Source organism: Syngnathoides biaculeatus, chromosome 16, assembly GCF_019802595.1.
Source record: "Syngnathoides biaculeatus isolate LvHL_M chromosome 16, ASM1980259v1, whole genome shotgun sequence".
NCBI classification, from domain to species: domain Eukaryota; kingdom Metazoa; phylum Chordata; class Actinopteri; order Syngnathiformes; family Syngnathidae; genus Syngnathoides; species Syngnathoides biaculeatus.
The window spans coordinates 22079838-22097405 of NC_084655.1; the positions used below are offsets into that span (position 1 = coordinate 22079838).

The 17568-nt window shown below is 47.0% G+C and overlaps 2 protein-coding genes across 2 annotated transcripts; one reads left to right on the forward strand and one right to left on the reverse strand.

Moving 5' to 3' along the window:
• Positions 1-760: 760 nt before the first annotated feature.
• Positions 761-11690, reverse strand: hid1a (HID1 domain containing a). Its single transcript, XM_061846929.1, has 19 exons — positions 11512-11690; positions 11017-11166; positions 9346-9516; positions 8758-8874; positions 7697-7803; positions 7508-7624; positions 6697-6904; positions 6562-6618; positions 6353-6493; positions 5883-5973; positions 5630-5781; positions 5458-5536; positions 5201-5365; positions 3506-3733; positions 2789-2925; positions 2550-2636; positions 2369-2460; positions 2133-2291; positions 761-1419 (listed from the first exon to the last, which is right to left on the reverse strand). The coding sequence occupies exons 1-19, from the start codon at positions 11575-11577 to the stop codon at positions 1356-1358; spliced, it is 2388 nt and encodes a 795-aa protein (XP_061702913.1). The 5' UTR covers positions 11578-11690; the 3' UTR covers positions 761-1355.
• Positions 11691-12323: 633 nt separating this feature from the next.
• LOC133514871 (protein FAM104A-like) lies at positions 12324-14738 on the forward strand. The gene is made up of 3 exons (XM_061846930.1): positions 12324-12843; positions 13663-13780; positions 14057-14738. The coding sequence occupies exons 1-3, from the start codon at positions 12827-12829 to the stop codon at positions 14264-14266; spliced, it is 345 nt and encodes a 114-aa protein (XP_061702914.1). The 5' UTR covers positions 12324-12826; the 3' UTR covers positions 14267-14738.
• The last annotated feature ends 2830 nt before the right edge of the window (positions 14739-17568 follow it).

Here is a 17568-nt window from a genome sequence, read left to right on the forward strand (position 1 = left end):
ACCTGGAGAAAACCCACGCAGGCACAGGGAGAACATGCAAACTTCACACAGGCGGGACCGGGATTGAACCCGGGACCTCCGAACTGTGAGGCCAACGCTTTACCAGCTGATCCACCCACCGTGCCGGTGGTGACTTCCATGTTTGTTTGTTTTGGAAGAATGGAAAAGATGACATCTGGGGAAAGAGTTCAAGTCTTTGGTGCTTATGTTGTCCCACAATATTGATATTTTTTTGAAACCGATGGGGCGCCACGGTGGATCAGCTGGTAAAGCATTGGCCTCACAGTTCTGAGGACCCGGGTTCAATCCTGGCCCCTCCTGTGTGTAGTTTGCGTGTTCTCCCCATGCCTGCGTGGTTTTCTCTGGGTACTCCAGTTGCCTCCCACGTCCAAAAAACACACAACATTAATTGGGTACTCTAAATTGCCCCAAGGTGTGATTGTGCGTGCGTCTGTTTGTCTCGACGTGCCCTGCGATTGGCTGGCAACCAGTTCAGGGCGTGCCCCGCCTCCTGTACGTTGACAGCCGGGATAGGCTCCACCACTCCCCGCGACCCTCTTGGGGATCTGCGGCAAAGAAAATGGATGGATGGATGAAACCGATGGCAGTATGAACTGTTCTGAAAACTACTAGCACTGACTTAGGTTGACCGCACCCTAACCTTGGAAAAAAAATGATAGTGTTTATCTCAAGGCAGGGAAACAGTGCCATCTTCTGGTGAAAAGGAAAACCCGCTTTGACCACTTTATCAGATATTTTTAATCACTCAATATTTACGTACTGCATTTAGTATCCACTACACTTCACACACATATATATATATATAATAATTTAAGGAAAATAGTTTTAAACCTTATAAACGGAAAACAATCCAGTGTCGTAGTTTGTACTGTTACATTAAAAAAAAAAAAAAAAAAAAGGTGAAAGTTCATTTTAAAGCATGTCCAGAAAGATAAAACGTTGACACGGTGAGAGCGGAGTTCCCCAAAGTCACGTGATGTGATGCGTGTGACTGATATGTGACTACTGATGTGGATGAGCATTCAAATTTGCAACATCGGTGTCAAACTGGCATCCGAGCTCATCACCTGATCGCTGACCCCACTACAACAGTGGGGGGGGGGGGGGACTCATCACCATGACGATAATATCTCTGAATCTGACTTGACCTGCGCTTTTTTTTTTTTTTTTTTTTTTTACCTTTCGAGGCGAAAACAAACCAGCTGCACGTTCTCGAGGTCAGCACAACACGTAGCGAGTTGCCTACGGACAAAATTGCTGGCTGGTCGCGAACGAGCGCTCGGCCAGCGTGGCGAGGATTGCGAGGCGGCTTCGGCGCCGTCGGCTCGACGCGTCTACATCTTCTGGATCTCAAAGAGGCGCACGTCCGTGTCGTACCAGATGGGAGGGTCCACGTTGCTGGACAGAGAGAGACCCACAAAATAATTACAATGAACCCATTACTCATTACGTCAACAATACAGTAAACCAGCAATCAATAATACTCAATATTTTAAATCTATATTTATTTTAACTCCATAGAAGTTAAAAAAGTATGCAAAAGTGCAAAGCTCCAAGCTTAATTCTCATGTTTGTATTTCAGGAATTGAATATTATTTAACAGGGATTTCCAAGCTGCGGGCCGCGGGCCATTTGTGGTCCGCGAGATGATGTTTTGTGGCCCCCACCTTGTTATGGACGTTTAATGTTAGTGCGACCCTCCAGTTTTTTTATGAATGTTACTTTTAGAGTGACTCCTTTCTCGCACGCGTGGGCATTAATTACACTAAGTATAGAACACCGGAGGGGGCGGCATGGTGGATCAGCCGGTAGAGCGTTGGCCTCACAGTTCTGAGGACCCGGGTTCGATCCCGGCCCCACCTGTGTGGAGTTTGCACGTTCTCCCTGTGCCTGCGTGGGCTTTCTTCGGGCACTCCGGTTTCCTCCCACATCCCTAAAACATGCAACATTAATTGGACACTCTAAATTGCCCCTAGGTGTGATTATGAGTGCGGCTGTTTGTCTCGACGCGCATTGCGATGAGACTTCAAAAAAATCCCAAGTCTTTCAACCCCGTGAGGTAACAGATATTCCGTTCGGTGCCGTGGCGTTTCCGCCCCTTCAATACCTACCGCAAGTAGACCACACCCCACATGTAGGTGCGAAACCACATGGCCGTGCCGGCGTTGGCCTGGTACTTCCGGATGAGGATGGGGTGAGGGACGGGCAGCAGGCCAACCAGCGTGCCGTGCTGGAGGAACTTCAGGATCTCCGACTCGTCCGTCAGGCCCCTGCCGTCACACCGATGGGAACGTTTATTGCCGACGGAAATACGGAGAACGGGCGCCCGGTCCGAGGAGCGGCGTACTTGTCGATGCAGATCTTCTCCACCTGTGGAACCAGCACCTGCAGCAGACGCATGATGGTCTGCAAGGGGAGCTTACACTTCCAGGACAGAACCTGCCAAGGGAAAAAAACACGTAAAGCCAACAGAAATGACTTCCTCCCTTTGAGCGCATTTTAATATTAGAAATGAAGAATCTGCCGACCCAGTCTGGTGTGGGACCCCAAGTCGATGCTGAAGAAGCACTGGACAAACGTCTCCTCTCCATTTCTGCCTCAGTGTAGAAAACATCCTGTGAGGAACAAAGAGTTAGTGCGTCCAATAATTTTCTTTGAGCTCCCAGGTCTACTTGGATTGTTTCCCACCCAGGAGGGCCCTCGGCCGGGATACTCACGCCCACCTAGGTTGCCCCCCCCCCCCCGAACAACAAACACACACACTGACCTCATTGTCTCTGCCCGAGTTGGATTCGGTGTCGCTGGTCCTGCTGGCGGCGATCTGCTCCGAGTGCTCCATTTTGGGGACGGACACCATGGTCCCATCCTCGGACACCTGAGATTTCTCGGTCAGTTTGTCAATACCTGAAAAGAAATACGTAGATCCGCAATGAGACGGATGCTGTCATGGGAGGGGCGTGGCCCGGCCACCGCTCTGAGCGGTTTTATCGATGGCACCTGTCGCCGGTCACAGCTGCTTCACATGAGGCCACATATTAAGTTGGAGTTTTGTCACTGGCCCTTGCCAGTTCGTCGAGTATGCTTTACCGCATCCAGAGTTACTCCGCCACGACATTCTTATCGTCCAGTCCCGCTTTTGCTACGCTCTTTTTGTTGTCTCATAGTTATCGGACATTGTTTCTCGTTTTTTTTGGGATCGTGCACGACTTTAGTTTATAATACAACCCACTGAACATCATGCCTTTGCCTGGGAGTCCTGCATTTGGGTCCGCCTCCGTACCGGTGGTACTTGACAGATACTGTATGTGTCGAACCCACCTACCCAAATTAGAAGTTCTGTTTTTTTTTTCCAGATAAATATAGTTTTTGATCTACTTGAACTTATTCCAAAATATGTAATGCAACACACAAAAATAAATGCATCCATGCCTGGGCCTTACGTGGCGTTCGGATAAATGGCCGAAGGGGGGGCATCTTGATTTACCGGGAATGGCGACCAGGCTGGCCTTCAGGGTGCCAGGCTCTGCGGGCACGGCGGGGCGGGAACCCTCCATGGAGACGGTCTCCTGCGAGCTGGTGCGGGAGATGACGTCGGGCGACTTCCTCTTCCTCTGCAGGGCCTTCTGGATGGAGGCCGGGTCTGACGGAAGGTTGGCCAGCTGGTGGAAGAGGTTCCGCTTGCGGATGACGGCGTACACCAGGTTACAGTTCCCTGAGGACCGCAATCAGCCATTAATCTCGTTGCCGATCACTCATCTTGCCGAGCGGCAGACGCAAAATGGAGCGCGCCGTTGACTTAACCAGTTACGACTAACTGGTTACCGGGAAGTGTGTTTCTTTCATTGGCAAATTGCACAATAGAATTAAACACGTACAGGTGATGAGAAATGTCTTGTATGTTCATAAGATGAAGATATGTATGTTTGAACCATATTCAGTGTTTGATGAAAATCTGATTTCATTTGATTTAAAATGCAACAACATTTGACTGTTGCAAGATCACACGGAATTTTGTACACAAAGTTTTAAAAAGATGGCGCACTTTTTATTTCCATAGCACATTAAATTGGTTTTGTCACAGACATTTGGTCTAAAGACAACAGAGGTGCTTCTGCAAGAATGTTTTGATGTTAGACTTTTTAATGTTTTGCTTAAAGAGGATTTTTAAAAATTAAAAAATATATTTTGTCATTTTTTTTTATTTTATTTTTTTTCCAGCTGCATTACCTACATTTATGAGTCCCCCTCTCTTTGTTTTATTTACAGGTACACGAGCTGGAGCGGGCCCCGTCTTCCCTTTATTTTATTTAGCGAATTGCTGCCACACCCAAAAAAAAAAAAAAAAAAAGGGTCGCCATTACGTTATAATGGGATATGTTTCACGTTGTGATGTGGTAAATTACACATTATAACGTGAATCGTTTCATGTTATAATTAATTTCACATTATAACATGAACGTTTCATGTTATAATTAATTTCACATTATAACATGAACGTTTCATGTTATAACGTGAAATGAACCATGTGATAACATGAAACATATCACGATAAAACACAAGTTCCACGTTATAACCTGAAAAGTTGGTGACCCTGAGGTCACTCACATCCTTCCATACAGGAAGACACGGGTAGAAGTGGACTCTCATTGAGTGTTGCACAAAACGTGGATTTGGTGAGCTTTTTCACGGAGTCGTGGTATTAAACTACGCTACGATTGCCTTTGCGCATGGAGCAAGAATATGAAGTAATGTAGTAGAATGGGAAGTAATTGCCACTTGGGGGGTGGGGTGAAGAGGGGTGAAATTTATTTATTTTTTATTTTCTACGTTATAACGTGAAGCGGATATACGTTATAACATGAACGTAACGTCGAGCATATCATGCTATAACATGAAAGTTTCACATTATAACATGAAATGAATTGCGCTATTACATGAAACTTTTCACGTTACAACATGAAATGATTCACATTAGAACGGGCAATTAACCACATAATGTGAAACATATGTTATAACATGAAACATCCCCATTATAACGTGAAACATATCACGTTATAACGTGGTAGTGACTTTTTTTTTTTTTTTTTTTTTGTGTGTGTGGTAGCAATACGCTTCCGTAATTTTCTATATGTGAGGCTGATTGTGAAAAATGCGGACACAATTCCGAGGGTCTCCTCACCATCAAACTGGTACTGTATGATGTTGTTGAACGCCTCCAGGAGGAAAAAGACTAGGTGGTGGTTCTGGACGGCAGAGAACAAGAACCAGCTGGTGGAGAAGGCCTCCAGCAGGTGGAGCAGCTTATTGGCCGCCACCATGGACAGACTTTTCAAATAGGGCGACACTGACGGGAAAATGTGAGGAATTAAGGAATTTCTCCACCTGTTTGGAAAGAGGAGTGCAATAACGAACGTGACAATGAGGCAAATGAATCACCGTTGACAACAATGGTGAGCAGGCAGTCGAACAGAGGCTGTAAACGCTGGTGGCCCGTGGTGATAATCTTATGGAAGACCTGCAAAGCAAACAAAGCGACAGCTGGCAGACTGGGAAATAGGAGAAACACCCCCCCCCCGGTCTCCGTGGCAACCAGGCCAGGGCCTCTCACCACGATCAGCAGGTCGGCGTGAGTGCCCGTGAAGACGGGGATGTCCATGGGCACGTGGAGGGCGTAGGGCTTGTTCAGGCGCACGCCGAAGTTCCTCTCGCCGCTCAGCAGCAGCAGGATGAACACGCCGATGTGCATCAGGCCGACGCGGGCTACGCGTGCACACAAACGACGACGACGGGACTCAAGGACGTCCAGCCCTTCTCCGTATTTTGTTTTGGTTAAAAAAAAAAAAAAAATCAACAGAACTTACACTGGTCGGCTCTGGCATCATTAAGGTAGTAGAGGATTGGAACCAGAATATCAAGGACGTCGCTACTCTTCAGGACGAAAAAGAGGAATTTCTGGTCCGGGAACACAGAATGGACTCATGTTGAGGAACCGCCTCGGCTCACGCGGAATTCACCGGAGTCGTGCGCTTATAAAAGAGAGTCAAGATCAAAATCTTCATGATAACTTTCATCTACGTGTGCACAAATGCATGATCCGACGGTTCCGGTCCAGATGACCAAAGGTTTCGTGGATTCCACGCACCTCAGATGTAAAGCGGAACTCAGAAAGAGTCTGGATTTTTCTCGACTGTCAGCTGTCAGGCTAACCAAATGAAGAATCTGCTGACCCAGTCCGGTGTGGGACCCCGATTTGGACCAGAAAGTGCATCGCTCCTGATGCATTTTCGGGTACCGAAATACAGACTGGGCCTTATTGCGAGTTCTGGCCCACCTTATTGAAGTCGCAGAGTTTCCAGAAGAGCACCAGGAGCTCCTGGTGGAACTGGATCTTTTTGGTAGAGTTGGGCAAGTACGTTTGAGTCAACGGGTTGGTGAGCAGACGAGCCAAGCCTTTCAGTACAAAGTCAAAATCCTGGACGGAACAGAGACAGCTGTTCGGGACAAGACCCTCGTGAACGCGTTTAGAGAACTGGACCCTACCTCCTCTCTGTGAATCCTCGACAAATAATTCACAAACAGGTTTTCGGGACCTGAGGACTGCGCGGAAAGACAGAAAAATCAGTCCAGCCAATCGCCGGCACTCAAAAGAGTCGGCGTTGGTCTCGGCTCGCAAACCTGGTGTTCCTCCAGGCTGGACGGAGACGACGGGCAGTGGGAAGCCCCTCCGTCGTGCTCCAGCGTCACGATGAGGATCTGCACGGCCTGCTCCACCAGCTGCTCCCGGTAGTCGGAGAAGAGCAGGTGATTGTACGGGATGCCGTAGCCCACCGGGTCGTAGGCGCTCACCACGTTGAGCAGCGAGGTGAACAGGGGCAAGGTGTGCCTGCGACGGTGGAGGGGGGGCAAGAACAGTGTTAAACGCAACGAGGCCTTCACTGCCGGCCTAAACCCTGTCAGAAAAACGGAACCACATTTACACATTTGTTCCAAGAAAATGTATTTCCCGACAGTCTATTCCCTTCATTTGGTAGCATTTCTCTTGACTGCACCGCTTCCACCGCTGCTGTATGTGTTGCCGTGTCAATCTCGTCTTCCCGAGACTTTTAGAATCAGCCAACTGGCCCAAGTAACTTCAACTCCATGGAGATTTTTCCAGATGGACATTTTTCAATTTGCCTATTCGTGGATCTTACTCTCTCCCCTTTTTTTTTTTCTTTTAACCTCGTGAGGATAAGCGGCAAAGAAAATGGATCGATGGAAACCCATCCTCCTTGATTTGCTTAAAAACCAACTTAAGCTCTTCAGTGTTTTTATGTTGATCTCAAAGTGGCGTAAAATATAAAAATATGGTTTGGGTGCCATCTTAACCTCTGTTGAAGTGTGATGAGGAGTTTCATCGGGTCACGTCTAAGGACGGCGGCTCAATAAATGACACCTCCACTTGCACACCAGGATGGGAGCACGTACGCGGCACCCGTCGGCTTACCGATTCTCAGCAGAGCAGAAGAAGGTCACCCAGGGGTTGAGGACTTGGTTTTCCGGCGAGGCGGGCAGGTACATGACCTCGGAGAAGCAGGTGAGCAGCAACCTCAGCAGCTCCGTGCTGACAGCCCGTCATTTGAAAGTAAGCGAGCGGCACAAGACGAGAGGAAAGCCAGGCGGACGTCAGGCTCACCGATTCAAGTCGTGGATGTAGTTGAGGGGGGGGGACTGCGCGAAGCCCACTCCTGCTTCCCAGATGTATTCGCAGCTGTCTATGGAGTGCATGCTCTCCACGGAGTCCTGCAACGCACGTTGCCAGTTAATTAAAAAAAAAAAACAAAACGCGAAAGTACGTGAAACTGCTGAAAGTCCCGGTCTTCGTTTTACATAGATTAGCATTCAACCGATTTCTACCACTTCAATTACCGTTAACTTCCGGCCGATAAGCCGCGACTTTTTTTTCCCCCCCCACACGCTTTCAACCCTGCGGTTTATGCGACAACGTAAGCGTTAGACCGGTGGAATATACGTGCCGAGGAAGTGACTTTTACCGGTCCGGCCAGCGTGTTACTGCCGTGTCTCAGGGATTTTTACTGGTATTTTTTTTTTTATTAGCCGGCCCTGTTAGCGCAGTGCTAGCAATAGTGCGGCGCTAGCGTTGGCTAGTGTTAAACTCTCTGTGTACCATTTTTCTTTGTAAATATCTCGTGTTTCAATCTGGGCACGTATGTATGTACCAAATGGTATTTCCTTTACAAATGTACTTGGGTGAGGCTTATAATCAGGTGCGGGAATTACAGTATAGCGTTCATTTCATTTAGTTTCACTTTACAGTGGCTGACAAAAGTAACAACAAAAAAAAAAAAAAAAAACACACACACATCTCAAATAGTAGAGCGTGACCAATCGAGAGCGACCCGCAGGCGCTGATCTTTGTCTCAGTTAGTTTCCACTAAAACCGTAACACGCGATGAAACGATGACTATTTGATTCCAATTGGCTCGACACGCGCGGCGCTTTCGGCCTTGCAACATTCCTCGAGGCCCATTAGCGACAAAGCGCTCTCTTCCTGTTATGAGTGGCGCTGTCATCGCGCTCCGTTTTCATTTTTTAAACCAACCCGAGCGACAGGTTCAGTCGGGTGGATTTTACAGGAAGGAGGAAACGCAGTGGGGAAAAATAGAATGATAAAAAAAATAAAAATACACCCAGTAGAATCGGATCATCGTGAACGAGTAGAAATGGAGGACTTGCCGGGCCTCTTCTGTGGCTGTGCACGGTGAAGTCGGGACAAAAGAGCAAGTCGGCGATGGCCAGGAGGAGCGACTCTGCTAGCGGGCGAGCGCCTTCGTCGTCGTCCAGCTCCTCTGCCTGCAAAAAAAAAACAAAAAAAAACGTAAATTGCAAAAGGCTGAAATTGAAAAGTTATAGACAACTTAATGGGACTTGGCTTTAATGAACTTTACTAAATTAAAATAAAAAAAAAACTTTATGGCACAGTCGTAACTTTGTGTACAGTTCCGACATTGAATTCAGTGATACTTTGGGCACCACTAGAGGGAGCCAGTATACGACTAGTGGTACATGTACCGCACCGAGTCAGCGAGTTGAGCCCATCGCAGACGGAGCGACGTGGGCGATCTGTTGTTCTGACAGCAGTTTTCGTGAGCTTCCGCCTGTCGCCCACTAGTTCGGCTAAAATTCGAAATTCACGACGGCGAATCAAAAAAACGAAGAACACAAAAACGTGACAACGTGACTGCAACGGCAAGACGACGCGACTCAACCCAACCCAACCCAACCCAACTGCATCCTCGCGCCAAGACCGCCGTTTCCACTCACCCCAGCCCGGCCGGCACCGGGCACGGTGGACCAGAAGAAACCCCTCCAGTCGTGGTCTTCGAAGATGTAGGGGAGGATGCGGGTCAAGATGCGAATGCAGTTCAGGACCACGTGCTTCTCCCTCTCGCTGGGGCAGCCGGAGTCAGCGCCCTGGACCAGTTTCTCCACAGCCTGAGGAGGGGAGCCACAAATCTCAAATGTCACCATTTTTTGCAGAAACTATTATTTATTTACAATCCCGCTTCGTTTAAAACCCAGCCAAAATGTTCAACACTGCTCAACGGGTTTCTGTAGCCGGGGATCGGATCGCCACAGTCCCCGACTTTGGCCACCGCCCAGCACACTATGCACCCGGAAAAGGGTGGCCTGCCCTCTCCAGGTCGGGGATGAGATCCTGCCCCCGAGTGGAGGAGTTCAAGTATCTTGGGGTCTCGTTCACGAGTGAGGGAAGGATGGAGCGGGAGAGCGACAGACGGATTGGCGCAGCGACTGCGGTGATGCGAACTTTGCATCGGTCCGTTGTGGTAAAGAGGGAGCTAAGTCGAAAAGCGGAACTCTCAATTTACCAGTCGATCTACGTTCCTACCCTCACCTACGGGCACAAGGTACTGGGTCACTGGGTCGTGACCGAAAGAACAAAATCCCGGATACAAGTGGCCGAAATGAGTTTCCTCCGCAGGGCGTCTGGGCTCTCCCTTAGAGAACGGGTGAAAAGCTCGGTCATCCGGGAGTGGTTCAGTGTCGAGCCGCTGCTCCTCCGCATTGAGAGGAGCCAGATGAGGTGGCTGGGGCATCTGATCCGGATGCCTCCCGGACGCCTCCCTGGTGAGGTGTTCCGGGCATGCCCCACTGGAAACAGACCCCCGCGGACGATCCAGGACACACTGGAGAGACTGTGTCTCTCGGCTGGCTCGGGAACGCCTCGGGATCCCTCCGGAAGAGCTGGAAGAAGTGGCTGGGGAAAGGGAAGTTTCCTCCGCAGGGCGTCTGGGCTCTCCCTTAGAGAACGGGTGAGAAGCTCGGTCATCCGGGAGGGGCTCAGTGTCGAGCCGCTACTCCTCCGCTTTGAGAGGACCCAGATGAGGTGGCTGGGGCATCTGATCCGGATGCCTCCCTGGTGAGGTGTTCCGGGCATGCCCCACCAGAAACAGACCCCCGCGGACGACCCAGGACACGCTGGCCTGGGAACGCCTCGGGATCCCTCTGGAAGAGCTGGAAGAAGTGACTGGGGAAAGGGAAGTGTGGGTATCCCTGCTGAAGCCACTTCCCCCACGACCCGACCCGGAGAAACGGTAGAAAATGGATGGATGGAGTGCTCAACTACAATCATAGTAGATTTGTTTTATAATTCTATCCATCTTAAAAACCAGACCCCTAATACTGTAGACACCTGATACTTGTTAGTTAAACAAATGAACCGCCCGCGGCCGCGACGTGAGCAAATAAGCGATGTCTCGCTATCTCTCCTGTGTCGCACGAAGTGTGTTTTTGCCAGGGGAGCCTCCGGCAGGAGCCAGGAAGTGGAAAAGAAAGCAGGAGCAGGGAGCAGGGAGCAGGGAGGTGACTCACTTATTTCCACATCTGAGAGTGCGTGACATTGTCTGCAAGCATTGGTCTGTGACGCAGCCTCCCGAAAGTCAAGCGAATCCGCTCGCATCCCGTTGCGTTTACCTTATAGCACAGCGTCGCTAAATTGGAGGGGGACTCCTCTCGCAGGGCCCTGATTTCCGCAGCCGGGACCAGCGCAAAGACATCCTGGACCGTGGTGCTGCTGTCCGCCCAGAACTGGTCCCAGAAGGCATCATCGGTGGCTTCCACCGGCTGCAAATGGAAACATCGAGGACGATGAATGGACTGAAAAATGCGCACGTTCGTGTGGCCTGCCCAGTGGTTGATGACGACATGTGTAAACACGAAGCACCTGCCGCATCCCTGTCAACACCAGCTTTGATTTCATAAAACAAACAAAACAAAAAAAAAAAACATCGTTTTGCACGATAAAACAGCATCACCACTTGCGGCAAATGTGACGTATTTTTCAATTTAAGTGCATGCAGAATCTCCATCTTAGAACGTCCAATGATCGCAATACAAAGCTGGTTGGCTCGAATGCAACAAGGGACAATGTGTTGTTGACGCATTGTCCGATCATTATACAAGTCTAACCTGCGTCTTGGTTGTCAGTTGAATCACTGCTTTCCTGAAGTTCAGTTTTGAGTCGGTGCCGCCCATTGTTGATGATCTTTCTTTAAATTAATAATAATCACAATAATAATAATAATGAGAGTGGCGCCGTTGCGGCGGCTGAAGATCCTTGTTAATCTCCCCTCCGTCCTTCCCCTTGAATCATTGGAGAAGGGGGCGGGGTTGTATTTTGCTGTGTTTTTACGCAATTGGTTGGCCTCTTCCGGGTTTAGATGACGTCAAAAGAGAACTCCGCGAGAGTTGTTTCGAGAACAATTTTACGACAGTACGTTTTTTCCCCCACACAGTTTGGTTTCATATGTATTTTAACGATAAATCGTTTGCATTAAATTATTACAATTGATAAAAGAGCGACGGGTCAATTTCACGGGGATCTTTTTGTAAACAGCGACATCTGTCGGGTATATTTGTACATACACGCTTGGGCGCATAAGCGAAAAAAAAAACCATCCTAAAACATTTTTATTTGAAGCAAAAATTTACATGAATGTTCAGGAAAAATTGTGTGAAAATGATTTAATTTAGTTGTTTGCTCGTGAACTCGCACCACTCGTGGGACTTCATGTTGCCTTCAAGTTACTCCATTAATCTGTCTTAATCTATCATTGTATGAAATAGGCATTACCTGACATACAAAATATACAAAAATAATTGATATTGTTATTATATTTATGTTTTCGTTTGCCGCTTCGTGTCACATTTTTTATTTGAGTCGCCTGAGGTGCCGGCGGACTCGAATTTAAAAGGGCGCTTTTCCAATGCTACTTAAACGCATCACTGGAGAGGTCCACTGACGCATGCGCAGTAACATGTAAACACAGCCGTAAGGGCTGCCGGTGCTTGCTAATGGCGTGTTTTCGCGATTGCGTTTAAAAAAAAATAAATCTTTTTAATTCGCCCCTAGTTCCTCCGTCGTGTAGGAATTGAAAAGTTATATGGAAATCCGTTCAAAGCGTATTTCAGTATATAAATTTTAGGTAGCTACCTTTTCCGTATTAGCGTTACGTTGTTAGCTTAATGTCGGTGACACACTGTTAAAGTTAATATACACCATTTATCCATTACGTGATGTAAAGTACTTGTGAAGCGTGCAAATATACATTCTATTATTTCCCGTATGTAGTTGCAATGGCTAATGTCATCATTTAAAAGCCACTTATCCACCGGTATTAGGTAAGCTTGTTGTCAAATGAAGGCTACCTGCTAACGACTTTCTTGGACGTGTTGAGAGATTGTCAGAGGAATTAATCGACATTGATGCATATATGGTCATCACATGTTGACTGAAAGCAGGTGAGTGATAGAATATTGACCCCGGCTGAAGCTCATCTGTTTGTTCTTAGCGTCGCCAGCTAACTAACTGTGGTAGTATCCATGACGTCGTTCGCGTTAGCATTGATAAGACAAAAAATATGAACGTCTTTATCTGTTCTATAAAATCCACCCATTGGCGATGTTCAGGATGGAGAATGGAGGGCTTATAGAAGCATATTTCTTTATATAATTTAGTACGGCTGGGGCATCTGTAAAGCTGACTTTCCCTGCTAAAAAAAAATTGTATAGAAATCTACAGAATTTGTACAGAACAACTCCTTCTATTGAACTTTGGCTGTGATTTTTCTATAATTTTCTACAGAACAATAGAATTCTATAGAAATTCTATAGGACTTGGGTCCTAAAATTCTATAGTTCTTTAGAAATTCTTTAGAAATGTTCTATACACATTTTTTTAACAGGGTTATTTCTCCCAACTCCCCAAACCCCATTTCCAGTGAACATGGGATGTGTAAAACATAATGCAATTAAGTGAAAGTAATTTTCCAAATTGTATTCAGTTGAAAACAGTACAAAGACAAAATATTTTCTGTCCATACTGATTCAGGGTTTTTTTTTCCCCCCACCCAAATATTCTTTCATTTAGAATTTCATGCATGCAACTTGATATATTGAGAAAAGAAAAAGAAACACCTGATTGGAACATTTTCTGTGTTTATTTGCATTTTACACAATGTCCCAACTACAAAGAAAATGAGGCTTGTGATGCATTTGAGTTATGCATTGAGTATTAGTGTATTGTGTTCATGGAATTGTTTGTGCATGTTTTTGACAAAGGAAAAGGCAACACAGTTGTGGTGATGAGCGTGGCCACCTGGTTCCCCAAGCCAAGAGGCAGAAGAACCAAACTCACCCGCTCTCGCCTGAGCCGGGACGGGATGCCTGGGACTCTGAGGTACCCTCAAAAACTGATTCTGTACTTAAGCTGACCACACAAATGGGTATATTTACTCATTATTAAATGTTGGCGGGTGGGTGCTGACTCCCATTTAACATGCATTTAAATATGATTGTTTCTGAACGCAGTCACTCCCTAGTCATAAGAGGATGTGCACACTTATCCAACCAGATAATTTTAGTTTTTGAATTCCCCTTTAAAAAAAAAAAGTAAAAGAATGTCCTCCGGTTGTATGATGAAGACGAAATTGACGAGGTACACCGTTTGTTTCAGTCTTCGAACAGCTCCAGCGGCCTCGGCACTCCTGAGCACGCCTCCGCCAGCTCCAGCGGCAGCCGCTGCGCCGCGGGCCCTTGCAGCCCCCTCAGCACGGGCGACTCGTGCGACCCGCCCGCCTCCTACCTGCACATCAACCGCATCCTGAGGGAAGCGCACTTCCAGAGCCTGCACAGCCGCTGCCAAGCGCGGGAGACGCATCAGTGACCTCTCTCGATAGTTCCTGGTCAGGTATCGGGGCGGGAGAAGAATCGGCAATAATTTAAGAACTGGGAGAAAAAATATAACGCTCGGATCGGACGGGAGCTGCCAAAATGACAAGTTTATGACCAGTCGCTTTTGAGTCATTTAGGATGTTAGGGTGGTTCTAAGGTCTCAGGAATTTCTCCATCATTGTTTAAAAAAGTGACGAAAAGTCCCATTTCGCACCTTTGTTAGCTAGTTCAGTTGGCCGCTACTTTCTACTCGGTGATGACGAACAAGTACTAAACAAGTAAAACTACTCAATGCGGCTCCTGATGTGTTCCTGTGCCTGTCCTTTCATGTGCACTGATCATCCCAAAAGCCAGGACTTTCTTTCTTACAATATTCCCCCCTCCCCATCTTGTATTTAGTACTGTAGATGACATTGACACTCTTGTAAATCACTTGAAAATAAAAATGGTTTTTTTTTTTGGTATTTCTTTGATGATAGAAAGGAATAGAAAAGTCTTAAAAACAAAACTCACCCTAAAATCTCAGGACAAGAACGCAAACTGTATTCTGATTTTTACGTCAATTAGATTACCATAATTTAATTTATGAGGTATCAGAATGATGAAAGAATCCTCTTTCTCTCGTGTGTGTGTGTGTAATACATATATTTGTATAATTTGTATATTTCTATTTATAGCCACAACTTTTTTCACACGCTTTCAACCCTGCGGTTTATGCGGTGATGCGGCTAATTTGTGCATTTTTTTTCTAACTCCTTCAAGGGGCCACTCGAGGGGCAGAGTGAGACCGGTGGAATATATGTGCCGAGGGAGTGACTTTTACCGGTCCGGCCCTGTTAGTGCTGCGCAAGCGTGTTACTGACGTGTCTAAGTAATTTTTACTGGTAATTTTATTTTTTTTTTGAACTGGCTGTGCTAACGCTAGCGCCGTGCATTTTTTTTCTAACTGTTGTAAGGGGCCACTCGAGGGGAAAAGTGAGACCGACCGGTGGAATATATGTACCGAGGGAGGGACTTTTACCGGTCCGGCCCTGTTAGCGCTGCGCTAGCGTGTTACTGATGTGTCTCAGTGATTTTTACTGGTATTTTTTTTTTTTTTAAACTGGCAGTGCTCACGCTAGCGCCGTCCTAATGCTACGCCGCGCTAACGCTAGCGTTAAAGTCTCTGTGTACCGTCTTTCTTTGCAGATATCTTGTGCTTCAATGTGGGCACTTGCAGTTTTTACACAGCTGCGGCATATCTATGTACCAAATGGTATTTCCTTTACAAATGTACTAGTTGAGGCTTATAACCCGGTGCGCTCTGTAGGCCGGAAATTACGGTAGTTGTCAGGGATTTGGGCCCATTCCTCTGTAAATAATTGGTCTAAGTTGTTTAAAGGCATAATAATGTTACAGTATGCAAACTTTATGACTGGAGAAAGTTATGAGAAATCAATTGGGGAAAAAAAACTTTCATTCTTCGGGTATTTAGAAAATTGAAATAATTTTGGTCATCTAATAGATCTAAAACTGGAAATGTTTATTCTAATTTCATAACACAGGGTAAGGGGACGAAAAAGCACGTCTCATTTATACATTGTTTTTGCATGTAAATGCCTCGGTGTGTGTGTATCAGTCAAGAATATATACACACAAATATTGAACTCCAAGCAGCAACTGTCATCATCCTCACATTCTGACTTGTAATGAACGACTTGCTATGCATTGAGACCCTCACTAATGAGCTATGACCTGTGTGTCAGGCCCAAAGACTTTTTTTTTTTTTTTTTTAATTAGCACACAGAACGTCCTTGTCACACGCACTTGCACGTGCATAATAACAGATCAAGCGTATTAATGTGACTTGCGTCGCCATGGTTACCCTCACAACCACGGCCGGTCCCCACCAGTCTGCCCGCCTCGGACTGACGCTAAATTAGAGATGACGAACGAGCCGGTGACGATCCGGCACGAGGAATTTCTCCGATTCGTGACGGCGTTACTGAAGCGGAGACGGTCGTGTTATTATCCCGCGTGGTCGCGTAACGCCGTTCATATTGCCGCACGTTAATGTTTTCGCAGAATTGTCTCTTTCAGTGGCGCTTTGGAAACACACAGCACTAATTGCTCATTAGCAGCAGCAAATAACTTAATATAGTGCAACTTATTAAAAAAAAATCTAATGTATAATTCCAATTTCACCCAGACGGACTGTCTTGGTGAAGTTTCTTCTTTTAGACGTTGCCTCCGACAGCTATAAAAAAAAAAAAAATTAAATAGAAGGGAAATAGCCTCAAAATATTACAAGAAAAAAATAGCCATCCATGCAGCCATTTTCTTTGCTTCGCTTATCCTCACGAGGTTTGTGGGGAGTGCTGGAGCCTATCCCAGCTGTCAACAGGCAGGAGGCGGGGTACACCCTGAACTGGTCGCCAGCCAATCGCGGGGCACATCGAGACAAACAACAGTTGCACTCACAATCACAGCTAGGGGCAATTTAGAGTGTCCGATTAATGTTGCATGTTTTTGGGATGTGGGAGGAAACCGCAATGCCCGGAGAAAACCCACGCAGGCACGGGGAGATCATGCAAACTCCACACAGGCAGGTCTGGGATTGAACCCGGGACCTCAGAACTGTGAGGCCAACACTTTAGCAGGTGATCCACTGTATCACCTCCTAATTTAATCATTTTTCATAAACTCACAAAGAAAATAATTAGGGAACCGTTATGTCATAATTTTATGAGGGTAATAGTACACAGGTTTTAAGATAATAGCGCCATGAAACGATTTTGGAATGTTTTCGGAAATCCGCATCGGTGGCAGGTTCTGTCCTGGAAGTGTAAGCTCCCCTTGCAGACCATCATGCGTCTGCTGCAGGTGCTGGTTCCACAGGTGGAGAAGATCTGCATCGACAAGTACGCCGCTCCTCGGACCGGGCGCCCGTTCTCCGTATTTCCGTCGGCAATAAACGTTCCCATCGGTGTGACGGCAGGGGCCTGACGGACGAGTCGGAGATCCTGAAGTTCCTCCAGCACGGCACGCTGGTTGGCCTGCTGCCCGTCCCTCACCCCATCCTCATCCGGAAGTACCAGGCCAACGCCGGCACGGCCATGTGGTTTCGCACCTACATGTGGGGTGTGGTCTACTTGCGGTAGGTATTGAAGGGGCGGAAACGCCACGGCACCGAACGGAATATCTGTTACCTCACGGGGTTGAAAGACTTGGGATTTTTTTGAAGTCTCATCGCAATGCGCGTCGAGACAAACAGCCGCACTCATAATCACACCTAGGGGCAATTTAGAGTGTCCA

Excerpts from the sequence above, each read along its gene's own strand:
- hid1a (XM_061846929.1), bottom strand. The coding sequence starts at position 11,577 with ATGGGCGGCACCGACTCAAAACTGAACTTCAGGAAAGCAGTGATTCAA. Across the intron at positions 6,905-7,507 it reads TTCTGCTCTGCTGAGAATCG|GCACACCTTGCCCCTGTTCA; the intron begins GTAAGCCGACGG and ends CCACCGTCGCAG. Across the intron at positions 2,926-3,505 it reads CAGCCTGGTCGCCATTCCCG|GTATTGACAAACTGACCGAG; the intron begins GTAAATCAAGAT and ends ATTTCTTTTCAG.
- LOC133514871 (XM_061846930.1), top strand. Across the intron at positions 13,781-14,056 it reads GGGATGCCTGGGACTCTGAG|TCTTCGAACAGCTCCAGCGG; the intron begins GTACCCTCAAAA and ends CGTTTGTTTCAG.